At 34.9% G+C, this 24,005-nt stretch overlaps 1 protein-coding gene across 16 annotated transcripts in view; it reads left to right on the top strand.

Annotated features, from left to right (window-relative positions):
* CADPS2 (calcium dependent secretion activator 2) overlaps positions 1–24,005 on the top strand; it is a 477,993-nt gene that overhangs the window by 301,092 nt on the left and 152,896 nt on the right. For all 16 annotated transcript variants that reach the window (XM_039860904.1, XM_039860896.1, XM_039860905.1 and 13 more), the window contains exon 9: positions 11,699–11,765. In XM_039860904.1, coding sequence (XP_039716838.1) covers positions 11,699–11,765 — 67 coding nt within the window. The remainder of the gene's footprint in view (positions 1–11,698; positions 11,766–24,005) is intronic.

Genomic DNA, 24,005 nt, shown 5'->3' on the forward strand with positions numbered 1-24,005 from the left:
ACTGGACTCCTGAGTATGTGTGCCTGCTTTCGTGGCAGCTGCTTCATGGTTCCTTTAAGTTTTGATCTTCCATATTAAGTTATAGAATAATATTCTGCTGCTAAAACTATTTGAATAGTTGAAATAAATGTAAAAATACCAACTTTATGGAAAATTCAAAATGTATACAAAGCTTTATCTTTTACCTTAATATATAGTACATACACTTTTGCTAGAGATTTACCTCATTATGTCTTTATTATAACTGTTCCTAATGATAAAATTAAAAGCAGCCATTTAGTCATTCCGAAAACGTTTATGAACCATCTGCTATATCAAGGAGTGGTCAGTCAGCTGGTGTTGCCCTTGGCCTCAGAGAGCTTTGAGTCTTGGGCTGGAGTTTACATTAGTTCCGTATGCCACAGGCCACAGCAGGACTGCGAAGGGAATGTCGACAGCTCACCTGATGCATGTAATGAGGAAATATGACCTTATTGGGGATGACACAAAGGGCTTCTCTGAAAAAGTAATAGTTGAACTGAGGGATAGGAAGACATGGGAATTGTGTGACTCAAGAACTAAATTTAAATTGTTGGAAATAGATGGAATTGGAAGATGTGTGGGACTGATGGGGTGAGAACAGATCACATGCAAACGATTAGAGGAGCCGTGGAAACTCGGAGTATTTGTGTAAAGGAGTACATGATGTCAAAGTAAGCCAAGAAAAGTATCAAAGAATCCCAGCACAGGCAATGTTTACAAATAAGAGAAATCACAGAAATGTCTATGACAAACCAACATGTCCACAATTCGAGAACAGGGTGTCAGAGGAAGTTAGCAAGAATAAGAGCAAAGCTAGGTCCTCGGCCTGGGGTATGGGGCAGCCTATCAAAACAGCCACTTAAGTACAAGGGAGCAGGACAGGGAATGAGACGCCGAGGCCAAGGTACAAGGTTAGAGCTCAAATGACAGCATGGGGATCTCACTGCTCAGTCCCTCAGTCCAACCTGATCTCCACAATCCTTGACTACAGATAAGATTGGTTACAAAGTATAAAATTGAAAGTTCAAGTGACAGAGTTTAGGTAGGAGAAGCCTGTTGGGGAAAGGAATCTGAAGCATGCTGGGAGTCAGGAGGAATTCAGATACCTTTATAGATAACTCACATGAAAATAAGTTACTTTAAAGGTGGACATAGATGGTTTGTTCTTTAAATTCAGCACTTTCCAAGAATGTCCTGGTTAACTGACACTAGAGAGGAACATTACAGAATAAGAGAGGTTTCGGGAAGCAAATGTTATCCATGCAGGTTGTGATCCAAAGTTTACAGCAAACTTTTTTTTTTTCCAAACATCAGTCTTTACAGATTCTTAGTAAAATGAAGTTAGAAGTGAAGAAGATAATTTAATTATGATTAGGATATTAGTTAATTCCAAAAGAATGTAAAAGCTTCATTATATAATTTTATCGCTTAGAGACTCATTAGCAGTAATCTAATGCAGCTAATTTCCCAAAGTGTATGCCGAAGAACAGGACTCCTACAGTATCTTCTACGAAAAAGATTCTGTAATTTTGGAGACACTATTCTCTCCCACCCCCAAATGTCTCATTGTCCAGATCTTTGACAGGCTCTTACAAGTCCTCACATACAGAGTGTTTAGCTCAGTATTTCTCACATTTATTTGCCCACCAAGTCTATTCTTTTTCTGCATAATACTACTTTATATCCAGATGTTCCAAGACACAGTGAAAAACACTGGATCTGCAAAATCTTTTGAATGATATTCTTTTCAAAGTATCTGTAGTTTAGAAAATTGGCATTTTATGTACATATTTCACTTGAATTTATCCTAATAAGAAGGAGGTAGAACAGTATCTCCATTTCCAGAGGAGGAAACCTAGGTCTCAATTATTTATGTTAACTAACTCAGGATTACCTATATTGAATGTAATATTTAACAATGTTTGATCGTTCCACTTTGCTTTGAAAATATGTGCCCCAAAAGGGAAGGTATTCAATAGTCAATAAGATAAACTTTGATACTTACATAAAGCCATTTCTAAAACTTTTATTATTACAAGCCATATACATTTTCAGGGAGAGGAAAGTTTAATGGAATAGCTCACAGAAATATCTAGGATTGTCTAAGTGAATTATTTCGTTTTAATATTTAGGTGCCCTAGAGCGTTTTTGCGAAGTGGTGTATAGTGTTTTTCCCTTTAGAATGTATTATAGCCTGACCCACCCCCGAGATTCAGATCTTCACAGCTTCTGCCCTCTTCCTAGGGGATGGAGACCACTATGCAACTTTTTCTGGTTGGACTAGGTTGCACAATAAATTCTTAGGATCTTTTTTTCCTCTTGCTCTTGTCCACTTCTTAGACATTTTATATTCAGCTTGGGAAAGTCCACTAATTTTCAGGAAGTTTTAATAAACAGCAAATATTCTGCAGATGCAAAAAAAAAAAAAAAAGTATTTTGAAGGACATCTAAACTGAGGAAAAACTGCCTTCTGTGATAAAATGTATTAGAATGAGACCCTAACATAGTTGTATAACTTTATAAATATCAGCATTGGTGAGATAGTGAACCATTAAAAAGTTTGTGTTATGTGCCCTATCTCGTCTGATCTCAGAAGCTAAGCAGGGTTGGGCCTAGTTAGTACTTGGATGGGAGACCACCTAGGAATACCAGGTGCTGTAGGTGGAAAAAATATATATATGTATTAGGGTACTTTTTCTGCTAATCGAGATATAAAAGGCGGCTGATCAGTTATCAAAAACAAATGTAGGAGAACTGCCTTTTTAAGAAAAGAATTCTCCATAGAGTTTGATTTAGTTGGATTGTTTGGCTTGTGTTTATCTATTTAAAACTACTTGTCATAGAAATGCTTATATGATTTCCCTGGTTCTGTTTTGTTTCTAAGTGACAGTGCGCTGCCACTTATTTTAAAACACCTCCCTTTTAAGAATCATTTGTAATTCTTGATGTCTTACCTGAGGATGGAATGGGGGTTTATGGTCTTCTCTTCATGGTACTTTGCATCTATTCATATTCTAGATCGTACAATGGCAAGCCAGTTTTTAAAAGGTAGCTTTTATACCTTAGACTGTTATGTTTAATCTGATAATGCTCATATGAGCTGAGATTTAACTTAGATTAAACTAGCAGAAGATAAGACTTCTTAGGAAAAGGAAGAGTGACAGTTTTTATTATTGATTCTACAAAAATGTGATAGAGAAAATGAATGAAGAATTGCGTTTTACTGGTTTGCTTTTATAAATCTGTTTATACAGCACACACATTTTAACTTCTTGCTCAACAATACAGGTTTTTGATTTTTCTTCATAATTTCTCTCAAATGTCACGTAATTTTGTTGGATGACGATCCTTTCCTTGTCTCTCCACCTCTCGTACTCTTTGCCATAAGAATTCAGGAAGTATAAAAAGCCAACTGGAAAGTATTTACTTCTAGGTTTTTTAATGCCCAGGTCACACTGTTGTCTTGAATCAGTTTCTTTTTCTCATCCTTAGCTGAAAACAAAACCAAAAAAGGGGGAGGGGGGTTAATCTTATGGGGTTAAATAAAAGAAAGAATGTAGTGAAAGGAAGAGTCCTTTTATGCAAGCAGCAGAGAACGACTGAAAGTGCCTGAGGGCATTTGGTCCCTATTGGTTTTCACATCAAATGCAATGGTGCCCACAGATAGCCTGTATTGTTGTCAGTTAAATGGGATCATGAGTGTCTGAAAGGTGTTTGAGAATGAACCGAAAATCATTTTCACAAGTGGATGATTACTTCTGCCACATGTTAACCGAACTCTATCAGAATGGCCCAGATTTTTGAGCCTGCATTAATTGCTCTTTCAACCTTGACTGAGGTTTCTCTTTAAGAAAGCCCTTTCTGGGACTAAACTACTCTATATATTGATTTTTTTTTTTTCTTTCTGTATTTTTCTTGAAAAAAAATGAAGGCTTGTAGAAGAAAAGGCATTATCATTCAACATGTAGATTGTTCCATTTTCTTAATAAAATGCTAGACTCAAAGTGATCCACTAGAACAGTCTTTTTTTTTCAAACACTGAATAATTCTCATATTCCGTATACAATTATGTTTTTCAAATATTCATTAGTGATGATTTTTTATCATAAAGTAAAACCATGAACTCTCACAGCATGGACTCAGTGCAAATAAATTGTCATATTCTCCTTTCTATTAGAAGTGTATGCCACCACTCTAATTGAAACTAAACTACAATATTTAGTAATATGTGTTGAAGTATTTTTTGAACAATCTTCAAGTTAGAAAGGTTTTAAAAATTGCTTTTAAAATGGTTAGATGAAAGAGATCTTTGTTTCCATTTTCTATTTCATATATGGCATAGAGAATATTAGCTGTTTCCTTACTAGAATTCTATAGGAAATATTTTAGTTCAGACATATTGTTATGAAAATGATTTAAATCTCAATTTTTAAAACTAATCAGAAAATGAGTTCTTGAAATATGATTAACTTTTGTGATTATATGTATTAGAGAGATTGTATAGTATTTATAGAAAATGGCTTAATTTATTAGTAAAACTAATTTCTGAGTTTTTTTGGCTTAAAGTAAGATAAATCACAGCAAGTTTCAGGTGAATCTACTTTTTACAAACATATTGAAAGAGGTTCTGTGTTAAAAAAAAAAAAGCCCTTAACCTTTTTCCTGTTTAGAAAAAATATGTAGGTCACTGCCAATGATAATTTAACATCATGCATAGGAATGCTATATTTTCTAGAATTTGACGTTTTCAGCGATCAAGAATTACTATATTTTGTAAATGGAAATACCACTACTAAAAACAGAATGCTATAAATAGAATGATATTTATTTCCAAAGATTATGATAGACTAGAGCAATGTGAAAATAATAATAAAAGCGAGATATTTCGTGGCAAACTTTAGGGGTAAGTTTAGGACTGTTATCTGCAAGTTACTCTCGGGATAAATGCTGCGGCTACAAGTACCTCTGGCAAGTATTCCCAGGGAAATGGGTTAATTTTATAAACATAGCAGTGTGAACATGTTATGCAATCTAAATATCTATTGAAAATTCAACAAAAATAAGCATAGTAATTTTGCTGATTTGTTTTACTTGTAGTGTATTTTTATCAAATTATTTTACTCAATTAATGTATTGTTGAGATAATTAGAATAATACTTATTGTTAAGGATTAATTTATATCTAAAGATACGTTTTTATTCCCATCGTCATAGAACATTCTGATGGAACTCATTAAGACTCTACTTTTGTTTGTCCACAAATGAAAACTTTTAGAAGTTATTGTAGTATATGTTTCAGTTGGCTTATCAAGATAACATATAATTCTTTTCGGGATCATATTGATACCACAGAGATTGTACACTGTTTAGTGTAAATGCTGAGATACTCTAATGACCATATATAACTCTTGATCTAGGACATGAAAAAAAATCCTGTTTCCCTTTTTGATAGTAACTATATTCACTTGCAGTTTGGCCAACTAAAATTCTTTTTCTTTTTTCCTTCTTCTCTTGACTTTTTCCCTAACAGCATAGTATATGATTTATGCATTCATATTACATTTTAAATATATAATCAAAAATCTTAAAATTCAGTTTCTCATGTCTTTGATATTTGAGGATAGGGCATGACCTAGGAATAGTTAGAAATGCCACACACACACACACACACACAAAAGATTCATAGGCAAATGAAACCTTGCTACACATTTATTTGGTTTTGTGTCTGGTTTTCTAGCAGTATCCCAATGTTTCTTGGGAGCAAATTGTACTTTCCATTAGAAGCAACCCTAGAAGAAGAGTTAATACTTTAAGATTATTGCTGTTTGTACCGATTTATAAAATCAAATGCTTTAAGGCTTTATTCTTATATGTTAAATCTGAGCTTTGTGTCAGTACTGCTAATTTCTTTGTTACCTAATCCTATGTAAGAAGAGAAGATTTTAAAGTTAAGCAGGCAATTTTTTGTTCAAAGGGAGCAACTTCTTAATACCTTACTTAAGTTGCATGTGCTGATGAAAGCAAACACTTCTAAGTAGTATCTGAGTAGTTATTTTTAAATAATCTAAAATACTATAGTTACATGGGTATTGTGATACACTGGAAATACTTCAGTGGAAAAGTGCTATATTTAATACAAATTAGCATTGGAAATATGTGCTTTTGAAATATTTCATGTGTAATAGAATATCGCTTTTATTCCATTTAAATAATCATTCTTAGATCCAGTTTACCTATGATTAGGACATTTTTTTCCTAGGGCCATACTCTCATAGATTACTGAGAAATGTAATATGATTGTGAAAACTGCTTATATGTGTTCCTTCACTTTCCATCCATTTCTTACTTTACTGAAATAATTCAACAAGAATGAGAAAAAAATGTTTTATTTAAAATCAAATTCTGTAGGGCGATGAAAATGAATAATGTTGAAAGCCTCACAGAAAATAAGTAAATAAATAAATACATTGCTTTCCTCTTTAAAATAAGATGAAAAAAATTCATAGTGCCCATTAGAGAATGTTGCTCTCATGCTGTGTGATAAATATTTTATTGGATAACATTATAAATTGTCACATAAAACCCAGTTAAATGTGTGTTCTAGTTTGGCATTTGGTAGGTCTGATTTACATACCCTTAAAAAAACTTTCTTTCATTTGACTTAATCATACAGTCAAGAGGAAGCTAACAATGATTCAATAGGTTACAGATTATTGAGAAAGAATACAGCTGCAGAGCAGATCCACCAACAGATCCGAAGTACACTAGAAAGGTACCCTCTCTCCAGGATGACAAATACCCTTCTTGGATGCCTTTATTGGGTGAAATCAGATTTCATAAAGCAGTAAAAAAAAAAACCAATTTGTCCAGAATTCAGATGACAGGAATATATTCATAATAGATTTTTTAAAATTCTAAACTATTTTTATGAAACAAATAAATGACAAGTAAATACCTTTTAAGGATCTGTTTAATTAATGCTATTGCCATTATATGTCAAAATAGGTTTTGCTCTATCAGCCGTACCTCTCCTTTTATGGAATTATGCAGTCATAATTGGTCTTTATAATAATGACCCTGACATGCTATAGGGTCCTTTGTAAATCATTGAAGAAAGATCAAATTATATTTTATGACTATTTGAAGTCAGATCAACGTACTGTATACAAATTCTTTAAAAATTTGTTGTAGATATACAGTCTCCATACAGAGTAATTCATTTTCCGGTAATTAAGACTACTTGAACATCACTATGTAAGTGTAATGAACAGAATCTTTTGCCTAGTAGAACATAATATCATGTTATATGTAATTTTAGTATATTTTTCTGAAATAAAAATCTTATTGGATTTTTATCCATAAAAGAGCTAATTTATAAGCTAACGTTCAATATTTAAAAAATGAACAAAATAAAAGAGCTGTTATTCAATAGCAATGCTAGACATAAAAATGAGTTAGGAGAGAATTCGTTTTGATTTTTTACAGATACTTGCTAATAAATGGATTATCTAATTGTAACCAAATTTTAAATGATTTGGGCTCCTTTTCCTTACTGTCTCCAAACTTCAGCCTTCCCAAAGCTGTTAAGACCACTCACCTACAAAGAATTTAGATGAGTCCAAATTCCAGAACTTGAGAATAGCCTTGAAAATTTGAAAACCCATTTAACCGTTAAAGCTTATGCATGCTCCACTGAGCTCAAGATAAAACAACAAGGATTCTTGTCTTTGGTCTATAGGTATTCAACTTAGTCATGCCAGAAATATTATTTATGGAGCTGTAATGACCAAATCCCCAAAATCCTTAATAATAATTTTTTTCTGATTCTAAAAGTAGGATGTACTCTCATATATTGGTAATACAAAATTTTTTATAGCCACTTTGGAAAACAGTTTGGCAGCTTCTTATGAAGTTAAACATACATTTTTCAATATAACTCAATAATCCTGCTCCTAGATATTTACTTGGGAGAAATGAAAACATGCCTACACAAAGACGTATATATGAATGTTTACAGCAAATTTAAGACAGCCAAAAAAGTAAAAACAACCCAAAGGAACTGCTGATACAGAAACAACATGGATGAATCTCAAAAGCTTGACACTAAGTGAAAGAAGGCAGACACAAAAGGCTACCTACTGTATAATTGCACTTATACGAGATTCCTGAAAGCAAAAAAAACTAAAAGATCAGAAATTGTCTCAGTGGTTTTAGAGCTAGAAGTAAGGAGGAGATTGATCACAAAGGCCAAGAAGGAATCTTTGGGGATGGAAATGTTCTGTTAGTTCATTGTGGTGGTGGTTGCATGACTGGGGCAACGCTCACCATCATATATCTAATTGGGTGCATTTTACTTCACGTAAACGATACCAATAAACCCTACTTAAAAAAAAATGAAAGGCATGTGCAATGTAGAAATTGTTGGACTGTAGAAAGGCATAAAGAATATGAAATTCATCTTTAATCTCACCAGCCAGATATTAGCTGCAGGTTTAACGCTTTGATGCATATTTCTGGATTTTTTTCCCCATGTATATGTTATAAGCTCATGTGACTGCTTTTTCTTAAACTTAATATAATAGTTCTTCCATATCACTCTTTTTTGGCATCACTTTTAATATCAACTTTAACATTCCTTATGGTATGAGTCTTACATGGGTTTTGAGTTTTGCTCTTAAACCATATTGATGAACATCCTTACTCTTTCCTCAATTTTAAATGGGTGTCTTATACCAGGAATTTGCTTTTATACCAATGAAAAATCAGCTAGACAGTGATACTTGATATCTAATTCCAGAACTCATCCTAATAGTAAAAAAACCCCTCAAATTTGTTGAAATTAAGTTTAATGTGTTTTTATTCAGTATAGTTATCTTTTCTGATGCATTTTGTTCATGTTCATTTAATTCACATAAAATTTTTTCTGGCCAACATGAAAATGAAAGGGCAGAAACTATCATACATTCCTACCTAGAATTTATAACATTACCTTTATGCAGTTAAGTTTAATGTATTTTTTTTCTTATGCAAAGACTAAAACTCTTTTGACCAGTTACCTTCTAGATATGTTTGGTCAATTGTGACATCTTCTGTGTATGTTCCATTGAATTCTGTTTCATAGTGCAAAATCCCAAATACCTCAAGGCCCAACACTCAAATGCTTACCTTGCTTCCAATCTCAAATTGTCTATTCTTTTATATCTTATAATATCTTCAAGTACACAAATGTATGCATCCATCCATCCATCCTTCTGCTTTCAGTCTTCAGAAAAACCATGTATTTTCATTCCAGATTTGTTGACCCATCATTTTGAATGATGTTGCAGCTGACGGTATTATTCTGAATGCAGGACCTTCACTGCCAGCAAGACTTACCCTTGACTTGCTCATGGTGTTGATGCTTTGTGTATCACTATTCACTTTCACTTATGTGTTACCCAGTTGCCCAGCAGCATGCTAAGTGAGACGCTTTGAAGGAACAGAGAAGCAGACTGTGGTCACAGGCAGAGGTTATTACAAATGCCTTCTATGCCTCCGAGGCAGCTATTTGGTGCATATCTCACTAGTGCACTTTTGTGGAGGGCATCTGTTGTGTCCACAGTATCTAGCTCCTGAGGTCATTGCTGTTAACCCTGTAATAGGAGCTTGGGTGTGTGCATTTCAGGAAAGAAAATTACATAGGAAAGACAGAGAGCTGCTAAACACCTATCACTAGAATCACGGAAGAGAAATTAGAGGCTAGAGCAAAGGTGGGGCAAAGGGCTCTTAAAGCCAAGAGTGAACAGGTGAAATCAGTAGCAGTAGATATCTCTGTCAGTAAGAGAATTCGCATTACATCCACAAGCGCAGATGATATGGTATCGAGGGTATTGTGAGAGCTGAATACAAGTTTACCAAACACTTCAGCTAGCGGATGTGTCTGAAAGACAATAAATAATTGATTTGGGTGGTGTGGGTGATGCTTTCTAGTGTAAGAGCCTAGTTTTTATTTAGACTTAGTAACTCCATGTTTGATTGATTCTGAAAATTTAGAAAATACAGAGAATAAAGTAGGAAACTTAAATCCTCCGTAACTCTACCATTCAAAGATACTATTACTAATATTTCAGAATATTTATTTCATATATATGTAGACTTTACAAATTCCAAATCGTTAAGTATGTGTGTAGTTTTGAATCCGTTCTTTTCACATAACATTATATAATGAGATAGTGCTTATGTTGCTAATTTTATCAAAACTATAATTTCGGTGGGAGCATAGTATTTCTGTGCATATAGCAGCATTTATTAAACCATCCACCTACTACTGAACACTTGTTACATTTTCAATAATATAAATAACACTGTTTTGTGTATCCATGTAGCATACGTCTTTATGTGCATACCTAATTATTTTTCTAATAAGTTCCAAGATAAAAAGGTGAGACTGTTTCTGCATATTGCCATGTTATCTCACAGAAAGGTGGTCTTATGTTATACTCTCCTAGAATTCAATATGAGTGCCCATTCATTTCAACATGCCTTAGCCAACGTCCCTCCCATATCACTTTTAAAAACTACAAATTCAACCAAAGATTTTAGTTTTAAAAATTGTAAAAGTCTAGAGACTATAAGACTCTAAATATACAATTAGCTGTAGTGTTGTTTTATCGCACAGAATTGTATATAAATTGAGTTAGTTCGAATAGCCTCTACAAAATTAAACCTTCACTTCAGAAAAAGGGATTGTGATGAAATATTGAAAAATCTTACTTTAATTTAAAAATTAGGCTCCCGTTTGTCATAGTTTAAACTTCTAACAATGTTTTACACTTTTGTAAGAGGTGTGAGTGTGTAGTTTTGTGGTATAATTTTAAAATAGCTCTCCATGACATGTTCATACTTGATTAATTTTTAATTTTCTTTTTCTCGATACTTAAGCTTATATCTGTATATTCAGCAAGAACAAAAGTTCTGTTCTCAAATGATTGACTAATCATTTCAATTCAGGTAATAATAGCATTGCAAAGTTAAACAAAAACCTCGGTTGAAACTATATTAAATTAGACAATGTCATCTTCATTATTATCTGAAATTCATAGGGAAATTTGCAGCAAGATGTTTCCATAAGTCAGGTAAAGCCCCGAATTCTAGGGCTGGCAGGGACGTTAGAAATCAGAAAATCCAATCCTTTCATTTGATAGTTAAGGAAATGGAAACTGAGATTGGCGCAGGCACATCTCTGGGTCACTCAGCTGGGCAGTGACCCTTCACCCTGGCTTTTTGGACTCGACAGCTGGCTCCTTCTCAGGCCACACTCCTCAGCCCCAGTCATCCGAGAGCTGAAACATTTAGTGTTCTATTCTCAATTTGTATCCTTTGTCTCTCCTAAGAAGTGTGTGTAAGAATAAAGTTCCTACTGGTTCCTTGATTACCCTTTCTAACTCCAACTTCGTTCAATTTGTTGTATGAACTGACAAATTGCTAAGCCACATAAATCAATTGCCTTTCAAGAACCTAGAATAAACTCAGTCATTTTGTAACACAGAAGCTGCATGTTGTCTCAGATTCCAAATGAACTAAACTTTGCCTTTAGCAGGCTGGTCTCAAGAATAAATACCTATGGAAGAAATATGATTATACAGAAGCACAACATTATTCATGTAAAGTATTCTTTTGCTGTTTGTTTTTCTTACCAGATACTTGTATGCCCTTGGACAGAAGGTTTGGAAAAGATGGAAAAAACGTTACTTTGTCCTTGTTCAGGTTAGTAAATTTTTTTCCCTGTTATTTAATTACTCTAAGACAGCAGTTCTCAAACTTTTGTTTATGTAGGTTATATCTATCACTATCCACTGTATTAGATATGAAAACTGAAAAAAAAATTTTGAAATATTTATTTTAAAATAAGAGCAGTTAAATCCATTACATGCTAACACGCATAACATTTTTATATATAATAACTATCTTATAAACTAAACAATTTGGTGAAATGAGGCATTATTTTATACTTTTGTACAATCTCTTTAGTGTTCTGCTTAATAGAATGCAATTGTATTTTCATGTAAGCTCTTACATTAAATTTGTTGCAATATCAGATGAAATTTAGTCTTTGGAAAACTCCACAGTACACTCATGAGACAATAACTGTGAAAAAAAGTAGATGATCTCTGAATATTATTATAAAAACAGTTCTAACCTCGCAGGCCCCCTGAAAAGATCTTGAAGATTTTTAGGATAACAAGACCATACCTTGAGAACTACTGCATCATTCTGATATTTTAAGGATAAACCATAATACATAGAAGCACTTACGTTTACACAAATATGCCATATATAACACTTATTCACATAATTATGTCTGTAAATCATCTTGACTGGTAGATTTGTGATAGGATTCTAAATGTAGATAAATTACTGGAATATACAGTTTGGCTGACTCTTTTGGGGGGGCATTTTTTATTCTTTTTGGATCATAGATAATCTTTGCTATAGAATATACTTGTTAAATAAAAATTTACATTCAGGAATAACTTTCTAAGTGGTAGTCATTTAATTCAGTGATAAATACAAGCTATTTTATTCCCAGTGGAGATGAATGGAAAGAGACTCACATTTGAAATGAACAGGAAACAGTCTTCCTGGTTCCTAGCCATACAGGAAGCAAGCTTAAATGGACTAAATCAGAATGACATGATAAATGCCAAGGGAGGAAAATTGACATTGGCTGTTTTCCAGAAATATAGCCATCTATCAATTGCTGGATAAATTCTGTGCCATAATGTCCTGAAAAATTCATGAAAAGTATAAAAATTAATCAAAAATAGTTTTATCTACATGGCAACCAGCCAGCCTATTTTTGCATGTGTGTGGCAAAAATGTAGCCTTTCCTTATATAATTAGAATTAATATTTGATCAACTAATAAAAGATACGCACACATGTGTCTTTTGATGTGAAGCCCAATCACTTCTTTTGAGTAAGGGATCCCTGTTGGGAGTTTCAGGTGATCTGTCTTCCAGAAACCACACCTGTATGGCATCTTCTTTGGTTTCCAGGTTTGATTTCTTTACACTGGCACATGAATTTAAATGCATTTAACCGAGCAGCTTGAGTGCAGATTTTTCTGCACATTTTGATTTTATTCCCTTCTATAGATGTCTTGCTCACATCTAATTTGACAAGTTTGTGTTACTAACTTGTCTTTATCAAGTCTTTCTAAAGCATTCAACCATTTTTTTCATAGAAACAACCTTCTTTTACATAGTCATATTTCATGCATTTATAGAGAATCTTATTTAATTCCATAATTTTAATAGCTTATGTCACTGGCATAAACAAGTGCATATGACTCTTCATAAGCATAGAGTTTTACAAATAAGTCATCTTTTAAAATTCTTTTCCTTTTTTATGACAATTTTTATAGAGAAGTTTTAGGTTCAAAACTGAGAGGCAGGTACCAAAATTCCCCATATATCCCCTGTCCCCACACATGCATCACCTCCCCTATTATCAATATCACTTGGTGCATGTCTTACCAAGGATGAACAGACATTGACACATAATAATCATCCTAAGTCTGTAGTTTATATTATGATTCTCTCTTGGTATTGTACATTCTGTGTATTTGAACAAATGTATAATGACATGTACAAATGTATAATGACATGTATAATGAACAAATGTATAATGACATGTATCCATCATTGTAATATCATACAAATATTTTCACTGCCCTAAAATTCCTCTGTTCTGCCTCTTCATCCCTCATCTACCCCTGGCAACCACTGATCTTTTTGTCTACATAGTTTTGCCTTTTCCAGAATGCCCTATAGTTGGAATCATACAGCATGTAGCCTTTTCAGATTGGCCTCTTTCACTTAGTAATATGCATTTAAGGTTTTCCCGTGGCTTGAAAGCTCATTTTTTTAAAGCACTGAATTATATTCCATTGTCTGGATGAACCACAGTTTATCCATTCACCTATTGTAAGATATCTCAGTTGTTTCTAAGTTTGAGCAATTAGGAATAAAGCTGCTATAAATATCTGTGTGGACATAAGGTTTCAACTCCTTTGTGTAAATGCCAAGGAGCAAAATTGATGGATCATATTCATTATGTGTTAAGGAATGAATCGGAGAGTGCTCATTAACTGGAGATCTGGTTAAGTGACAGTAGGCTAAAAGAGTTTCTAATATATTGATTGTTTTAATATGAAAATTAGGCTTTATTAGGTCAGTCTTTAGAGGTCAAATGATCACCTTATGCTTTAGCCAGGTGAGGTTCAAGGTAATGCTTTACTCCTTACCTTATTTTCTAGCACATGGTCACAAGAATCAAGTTACAGGACAAGCTAGTATACTTTGATTATCACCCATAAGAGATTTAGAAATGAATGAAGGAATTAGAATACTTTGAGATTATTAACTGGTATGTCTTTGAGGAACATTAACCATGTCTTTGGGGAGCTAGAAAGTTCTCCCAGTAACAAAAATATGTCTAACATTTTACAAGGCAACATTTAATCTAAATCAAAGTAGATAAACCCATGCACTCTATAATTAAAACATCACCGAACTACAATGAATTCAGATGTATTCTACCTGAGGTATCTTAAAATTTGAAGTCATATTTAAGCATTATATCTTTACACAAATATATATACACACATGTGTTCTCACAGGGAATCCCATGCCCAACTGTATGGAGATATAAATGCCAGTACTCTGGCATCTTTTTGAAGTTTTAAATACAATTGAATCTTTCTTTCAATTTCAAATGTATTGGAAATACAAGTTGAATGCACACTCTTCAAAATCGGGATGGATATTTGTGGAGATGCAACGAGAATGACCCATTGGAAGGAACCAGGCAGTTTTTATTAGTATTTTTAAAGACAGCTCTCATTCTATGGCACACAGCTTGTAGGTCCATACCTGCAGGCTGCATTATTGAAAGATGAAGGAGTCCTTTTTCTAGGGAGGATGGTATACCCCTGCTGTGTCTGCTGCTGCCATCCGCAGAATGGTGCTCTGGCGATAATGTGAATCTCATCACCACTTGTGAGTGTGTATTTTATGAGTGATAAAGCTAGAGATCAGCCATCAGCCCAAGAATTTATACTCATAAAAATTAATTGAGAGTCAGGTTTGGCCAGCTGCAAAGTCGTTGTTCCAAGTGAACACTCAAGGAGCTACTGAGGTGAAGAGATTTTTCAAAGACTCTCACATAAACATTTAAATCAGAGTTGAATGTGGGAAAATAAATTATTTATTAATGTGGGGTGTTTAATTAGCTTCTAAGTAAGATTAGTTTTAGTCTCCATTTAGATTCTGAAACCAGTATACTTATGGTAGTAAATAGATTTTCATGTTGTTTAAGAGGCTGCATTATTTTAATGAAGGTAAATTTTGGTTCATGCTAAATTGAAAAAACAATAATTTGGAAGAATATGTTTGAAATCTTACCAAAATTAAACTTATGTGTGTTTCTTATTCATTTTTTTATGTTTATTTAGTGTTTTAGTATTAGATTTGGAGGATGTCACTGATATAAAGTACTTAGGACATTAGTATATTTTAGTTCATTATAATAAAACTATTTAATAACTTTAAAATTCTTTCCCTGTATTTCTGATTTAACCAAACTGAATTATTTAAGACATTCTGTATTCTGCTAATGCCTATTCAAATAACTGTATGCTCCTAGGTACTGCATATTCTGTGGTAAATCCAAAAATTCCAGAAGCACTCATCTATTAATATAGTTCTTGCTATATTTAATATTAAGCAGTTGTGTCAGGCATTTATGTAAAGCATTTTTAACAAATTATCTTACTCCTCAGAATAAGGTATATTTGAGAGTAGATGTTATTGTCCTCATTGTGCAGATAAAATTATGTACAAAGGGGTTATATCAACTGCCCAGAGTTATACAGTTAGTATGCGGTAGAATCGAGAGATCAAATCCAGTCCTGTCAGACTGTAGAGAGTAAGCTTTTATTTCCTCTGTCACAATGCTGTGATTAAATTGTTGCACAACCACAGTGGATCTGAAGACAAACATATGAATAGTCATTATGGATCGTTAATTTCATGAGATACAAGGCAGTGGTACTACATTAACGAAATCACCAGTGAGTGATGGTGTAAAAAGTCCATGCCTCTTGCAGGCCGCTTACTGTGTGACATCACCAGAAACTGAATTAGACATTTATGTTGTTTTGGCCCTGTATCAGAGTGTTCACTGCTTGTTGTCGATGTGTCAGAATCATGACTTGAAGTTGCTGCAAACAACAGCAGGCTATCAAGACATAATGTTAATTACATATCAACTGAGTTGGCCCAGAATGTAAACAGTCAGCCATGCCACTGAGCGATCCATACATGCTGCAAACATGAGAAGCACTCTGTTAGTGAGATGCCATCGAAATCTGCTTTAAACTTATAGAAGTGGCTGCCCCAGCCTATTGGTATCTACACTATTCAGAACACATGGAGATCCACTAAAGTAGGCTGCTGTCACGTGTCTGATAATACCACTGCTATGTTAAATCATATGGTCTAGGTTTAGTCTTAGGACATCAGCTGGTGTTAGCTTATAGTAATGTGAAGTGAACAAATATGTTGAAAGTCATGGGACAGTGGCTCTCTAGCCTATATTTTAAAATGATTTAAAATTTATAAACCTAGGACATGTTCACCGTAGGGTAAAATTAAACCTTAGAAAAATATTTATGATCGAAAATGAAAGGCTCCCATATGCCTCTCCCATGTACAGCATTGCCACCTCATTCCATTCTCCTTCTCAGAAGTAACCACTGCTAGTAGTGTGGTTTCTAAACTTTCATTCTTAATAGAATCATTTTATATATATTTCTTCTGTGAATTACTTTGATCCTCTTTAAAAATATGTCGCAGATAAGTCTCCATGTCAATATATAAAAATCCATTTTATTCTTTTAAATAGATAATTGAATTCCATAGTATATTAACATAATTTATGTAACAATTACCCTTTTTTTGACATTTAAGTTCCCTTTTTTAAAAATCAAACAATGCTAAAATCAATATATATACAATTCTTATATATTAATCTTTGTGTATATGTGGGAGTATTTTCTGTAGAAATGAAATGCAAGGACAAGGGGCATATAGATACTATAATATAAAGAAGGATTATAAGGCTTGAGATGACTTATCAGTGTTTAAATAGTCATCAAAACTTTGGCCTTTTTTTTTCATTTATGTCATTTTTACAGTTAGAAAATAGTCATTAAGTGTCACATTGCATGTGTTTTTTATCTTTTAAAATGCACATCTTCAATATGAAAGAAAATTGAAAATTCTTTTGGTTGTGGGGCTTATTTTGAACAAAATGTCAGAGGAAAATAATTTTTCTTATAGTTTTAATTTTTTATAATAATTTTTTATTTTTTAGTTATAGTTGGCATACAACATTGTATTAGTTTCAGGTGTGCAACATAGTAATTAGACAACTATATACTCACGAAGTGATCAACCCAATAAATCTAGTGCCTCTCTGATATAATGCATAGTTATTACAATATTATTGGCTATATTCCTTATGTGATACTTTTTATCTCCATGACTATTCTGTAACTACCAATTTGTACTTCTTAATCCCTTGCTCCCTTTTCACTGACCCCCCTAACCTCCCTTCCATTTGGTAACCCTCAAAATGTTCTCTGTCTATGAGTTTGTTTCTGTTTGTTTGTGTGTTTTGTTCTTTAGATTCCATATGTATGTGCAATCATGTGGCATTTGCCTTTCTCTCTCTGACTTACTCCACTCAGCACACTACCCTCTAGGTCCACCATGAAGTAGCTTTTGCCATCCCCTTACTTTTAGTCTGTGTGTGTCATTTAATCTGAAGTGGGTCTTTTGTAGGCAGCATATATAAGGATCTTGTTTTCTTATCCATTCAGCCACTCTGTCTTTTGATTAGAGAATTTAATTCTTGTTCATTGGAAGTACTCATTGATAGATATGTAGTTTTTGCCATTCCTTATTTAAACTTTTTATACATATTTTTTTCTTCTTCTTAAAGAAGTCTCTCCAACATTTCCTGTAATGTTGTTCTGGTGGCGATGAACTCCTTTAGCTTTTCCTTGTCAGGGAAACTCTTTATCTGTCCTTTGATTCTAATTGATAGCTTTTCTGGGTAAAGTAATCTTTGTTGTAGGTCTTGGATTTTCATCACTTCGAATATTTTGTGCCAAGCCCTTCTGGCCTGTAAAGTTTCTGTTGAGAAGTCGACTGACAGTCTTATGGTTGTTCCCTTGTAGGTAACTAACTGCTTTTCTCTTTTGTTGCTTTTAAGATTCTCTCTTTGAATTTAACCTTTGGCTTTTTAATTATGATGTGTCTTGGCCTCTGTGGGTTCATCTTGTTTGGAACTCTATGAGCTATCTGGGGTTGTATTTCTATTTCCTTCACCAGGCTAGGGAAGTTTTCCATCATTATTTCTTCAAATAACTTTTCAATTCCTTGCTCTCTGTCTTCTCCTTCTGGTATCCCTATGATTCATTGTTATGCTTGATATTGTCCCAGAGGCTTTTTAAACTGTCTTCATTTTTTTTGGATCTTTTTCTTGTTGCTGTTCTGATTGGATGTCCTCTGCTACCCCATCCTGTATGTTGTTTATTTGATCCTCTATCTTATCCACTCTGTTGATTCCCTCTAATTTACTGTTCATCTCAGATACTGTATTCTTCATTTCTGACTGGCTCCCTATTATGTTTTCCGTTTCCATTTTTATGGGTTTTTTTTAATCTCTTTGTTAAAGTTGTGAGTTGATCTACTCTTCCCCTAAGTTCGTTGAGCATCTTTATAACCAGTGTTTCGAACTTTGCATCTGGTAGATTGCTTGTCTCCACTTTGGTGAATTCTTTTTCTGGAGCTCTGTATTGTTCTTTCCAGTGAGACATGCTTCTTTGTCTCCCCGTTTTGGTTGCCTCCCTCTGTTCTTTGTATTAGGTAGAGATCCTAAGTTTCCCAGTCTTAGTAGAGTGACTTTATGTAGTAGGTGTCCATCCTGTGGGGGCACAAACCTGAGAGGGGTCCAGCTGCAGGCCAAGTCCAGCCACAGCCTGGTAAGAGTCACTAAGCAATCCACATATGGCTGCAACCCGTGCTGGGCTTATAGGTGCCTCGAGGGGTCAAGTCTGAAACCAAGGCCAGCTGCCGCTAGTACAGGTCTTGGGGCTGCTCAGCAAGAGTTACATGGCATGCTGAGGCCAGATGCTGCTTCTTTGGGTTTTACGAGCCTTTGAGAGATTTTATGAAAGTTCGCAGCAGGAGCCAAGATAGCCCATTTGTATGGAATAAACCACTGAAAGCAGTTGGGTGGGCCCACAAGTTGAGAGAGGCAGAGTCTCAGGGAATCCCCTGGGCAGAGCTACTTGTGTCATCTGGGCCGGGAGTGGTGAGGGCTCAACAAAGGAACAATGACTCCTGTCTGCACTTTTATCCAGGAGCCAGCCACCCCTCCAGTCCTCGTCCTAAAGCCCGACAACTCAGTGCCTCCCCATATGTCCTTGGAGCCCCTCAAGCAGCCGCCCTAGCGCTGGAGCTCAGAGCGAGCGAATCCGTCAGGAAGTAAGGCCAGGTGTGGGCCCTTTAAGAGGAAGGTCTCTGCTTCCCGCAGCCCTAGGTCTCACTCAGCAGCAACTTCCACTGGTTTTCACAGCCAGAGGTTGTGGGGACTTCTCTTCCCGGCACTGGAACCCTGGGCTGGGGAGCCCCATGTGCCACCGGGACCCCTCACTCCTCAGGTCGGGGAGGTGGCTCTGCAGCCAAGTTGGCCCTCTTGATTCTTGATTCTTGATGGCCACTCCTGGTTGTGGGACTGGTGTATTTCACATCTCTGCCCCACCTACCATTTTGAGGTGACCTGTTATTCCAGGTGACCTAGTTGTAGGACTTCTGTTCAGCCAGGCCTCTGGCAGCTCTTCATACTGGTTGATCTGTAGTTTTGTTATAATTTTAGTGTGGTCACCAGAAGAGGCCTTTACCTTCTATGCTATCTTGAATCTCTGTAGGTTTCATTTTTAAGATAACTTTTGCTTTGTGATAACTGGGTTTTTTTCCATGGGAAGAAAAAAATAATGGCCATATTTATTTATAGAATTTATTCTTGAATATTAACAAATGTAATGCATTTACTATTCAAAATAGTTCTAAAATATATTAAAATTACCACTTACCTGTATCTCAAGAGCTAGAATTATAGAGAGAAAGAGAAGGAGCAGTGAGAATAGGGCTGGATTGGGCAAGGAGAATATCACATGGATCAGTCAGTGGTCCCAATGCAAAAATCCCTCTTTTTACATATACATCCCTTGTGTTCTGTTAAAATTTTTGTTATTTTCTTGTTTAGATTCCAGAGAAATGTCTGACTTCATATTTTATACTTCATACCTACGTGAAAGAGCAAGGGACTATGAATGAGAATTGTACAATATTACAATTTACAATTGTAAAATCTGAATGAGATATTAGTGGGCTTAATTTTTTGAAAATTGTTTATCAATACTTCATTTTGAAGTGCTATGTGTGTATCTTTATGTGTATATGAGTATTCATATATGTATATATCTTAACATACACACATATAGTATGCCTGCCACAGAGTAAAGATTAAGTAAGTATTTCTTAACTAGGTGTATATCATCTATTCTTTAGATTCCTTCTCAAACCTCTGTATGGAACATAAAATTGACTTACATTTGAGCATTCTTGAACCAAAATCTAGGTATCATATTTGATCTCTCTTTGTTCATTACCCCCATGTCAATCAGAAAATACTGTTTCGTTCACAGCCATATCAGTATCCCACTCACTTCCAATTCTCTGTGCCTTCTCTGCTGCCAGTCCAGCTAAAACCACAATTATCTTCACAGACTCTTACAACAACGTCCTAACTGTTCTCTCTGCTCCTGCTCTCTGCCATTCTTACAAACTTTTCTTCTTGTCAGAATGGTCTGTTTGAAGCATAACTCAAGTTTTACCAATTTGCTGCTTAAATCCTTCCATGACTTCCCATAACATTTAGAGTAACCTCTGACCATCATGTAGAGAAGGTCCTACATATTCTGGCCCCTGGCTTCCTCTTTGACGAGACCTTCCCTGTCACTGAACAGCACCTTGACTTGTAATGTTCTGACCCCAGAATAATTGCAGTGCCAAGAGTTGGAGTTTAGCACCTCCAAGTCATCAGCCCCCTTCTCCAAAGGTCCCTCAAATAAATATATATTATAAGTGTTTTCTTTTTTAAGTGTGATTTCTATGTACATATGCCTTCGAATTATGCCCCCTACCCTTTTTTCAACCCAATTGATGTTTGGCTACCCCATCTTTCATTTTAGCTACTCTGCTTTCATTTCCTCCATGGCTGGTTCATTCTATGTTTCCATTTTAGGTATCAGGTCAAAGGTCATCTCAAATGGGTCTTTTCTGCCCACCCAATCTAAAGCAGCCCTCAACTCACTCTTTGTCACATATGCTGTTTTGTATTTTTCAGAGCATTTATATCTAATCAAAATCATCTTTATTAATATATTTTTTATTATCTCTTTATCCTTTCTAGAATATATGCTTCATGAAACTAAGGACCTTGTCTTCCTTATAATCTGCTATAAGTAGAAATTAAATATTTGTTCAATAAATAAATATATGTCAATCACTCTGAGCATTGTTTTAAAAAGGCTGCCTTTCCTCTTTCTAATTTATATACACTGATTGCTAAATCTTTTTTATGCCATTTGGTCAAGACAGTAAATATATATTCCCCTGAAATCCATCATGCTCTCGAAGATATATTCATTTTCCTTGATTAAATTAAGCTCTGGGATTTTTTTTTAAATAACTCTAACAGCACCTTTAGCCTCTGCCAAGAACATTTCCAGCTAAGGACTTTTAAGCCTTAATCTTTACTGAAATTAGATGGTGGCAGTTGCTAAGCCGCCAGCTGTTAACATGATCCCTGCAGTAGGAATACAGCATACAAACCTGAACGCTGTGGTCTCTAAAAAGAAATAGGTAGCACTTACACGTGTGGACATGGACAGGTGTTGAACAGGTTGGCAATTGAAAACAAAGTGGGAGGTTTCCCAGACCAGATGCAGATACCTTGTGCAACCTCAGTAACTTAAGGTACCCTGTCAAACGTAGTGATGCTAAAACCTGATTTAACGCTGCTGTCCTCAGATTAAAATCTGTTTATATCCCCCAGTTCTCAACAAATCTATTCTTTATGGAGTTATTAAGAGTGGATTGGGTTAAGAAATTGAATGTTTATCATTGCTCTGTCTTTGCACTGAAAGGATTTTCAGTTGCAATATAGTATATAAGCTTTGTTCAATAATATACAAGTAAGCTCATAGGTGAAAACAAATACTAGATCAGAATAGGTCAGACCACCTGTTTCTATGTAATTCCCTGGCATGTGGCGATGGGGCAAAGTGAGGCTACACAACTGCCTCCAGCTAGGAGCACAGGGAGCAGGGCGACCCCCTGGCTCCTGTCATTTCTCTTACAGCAGCATATTTTAACTATTAGTGCCCACTGATATTGACAGTTCTCTCAGAATATAATTTCTCCAGATTACCCTTAATCTAGCAAACCAGTAGCTGCAAAGTGTTACCACTATTCAGAAGGATTCACTTGAATTTACAGTACAGGTTCATTTGAGGATTCGCCTCAGGAATGTGATTTAGCATGACCTTGCAAAACAGATGGGTGAGAGGGAGAATTCTTAGAGATACTGGAGGAATCAAAAGAAGCATGAAATGCAGCATCATTTTATGGAAATAGAGCTAGGAATCAGTGCATCAAAAGGATGATATTATCCACAGTTAGTTGTTTCTAGAACCAGTGCATTCGAAAACCAAACCACTTTTTTTAGTTGTCTCTTAGGTCAGATTTCCTAATTGTCAGTGACAGCTTTGTTAGTCGTTGGTGTTTTGTTACCTTTCCATCTGGGCTCTTCATTAAATCTCTAAGCCCAGTTATCTGTGATAGATTCTGGGTCTGTTGGGTGACTTTTGAGATATTAAAATTAACAAAATATTAAAGGAAGTACAAAATAAAACAGGTATTTAATTGTTACTTAAATCACCATTGCTTCAGAAAGTAGGTGATTCCTCTAAAGCTGCAGGGTTTTTCTGTTTGGTTTGGTTTTTTAGTATTTCTAAAGATCTTAAAATTGGTACTTAAAATTTTACATATCCATCATATTAAGAAATAATTGTATTATTTAAAGCTAGCTGGAAATACAGTACTTAAAAATAAAGCATAATGCAGCAACTGGATCTGTATTTCAAATTATATAAAGAAAAAAGCACATCGATATATTTCATACTACATGTAAAAAAAAACAAGTAGCCTTTTGACAGATGATTTTTAAGGCTAGATTTTAAATGACAAAGAATTTTTTAGCATTTTAGGTGGGTTACATCTATCAAGTGTAGATTCTTTAATGCATGACCATGTATGAACTTAATTTATGGAAAGAGCTTTAGAGAGTAGTCATTTTTTTGTTTAAGAAAACAATAATTTTTAAAATATAGATTAAAATATGCATTCAAGATAATGCCTATTAGGAAAGAGGGGGTAATATCTAAAACCACATTTAGAGGCATCTGCACTTTCTTCTCTTCCTTGGTTTCTTGTTCATTTATGTATTCATTCGACAAGTCCCTTCAACAACATAGTCGCTGTGTTCTTAATGGAAAGGAACAAACTGTGAGAGTAGGGAAAAAGAGAAAGAGAGAAAGGGGGAGAGCCAAATGAGGCTGGGAAACAGAAGGCCACTCCATGAAAGTCAAAAGTCCTCAGATCCTTCGCAGCCTAAAAGCATATGGCCGGAAAATCGGTTCAATCCCCCAATCAGTCAGGTATCTTCACTCTGTTACAGCAACGAACTGCATCTCTAACTCAAAATGAAACGACTTTGGAAGATGCAAAGAATAAAGAGAGGAAGGGAT

Source organism: Pteropus medius, unplaced genomic scaffold (genome assembly GCF_902729225.1).
Source record: "Pteropus medius unplaced genomic scaffold, Ma_sr-lr_union100, whole genome shotgun sequence".
Lineage (NCBI taxonomy): Eukaryota > Metazoa > Chordata > Mammalia > Chiroptera > Pteropodidae > Pteropus > Pteropus medius.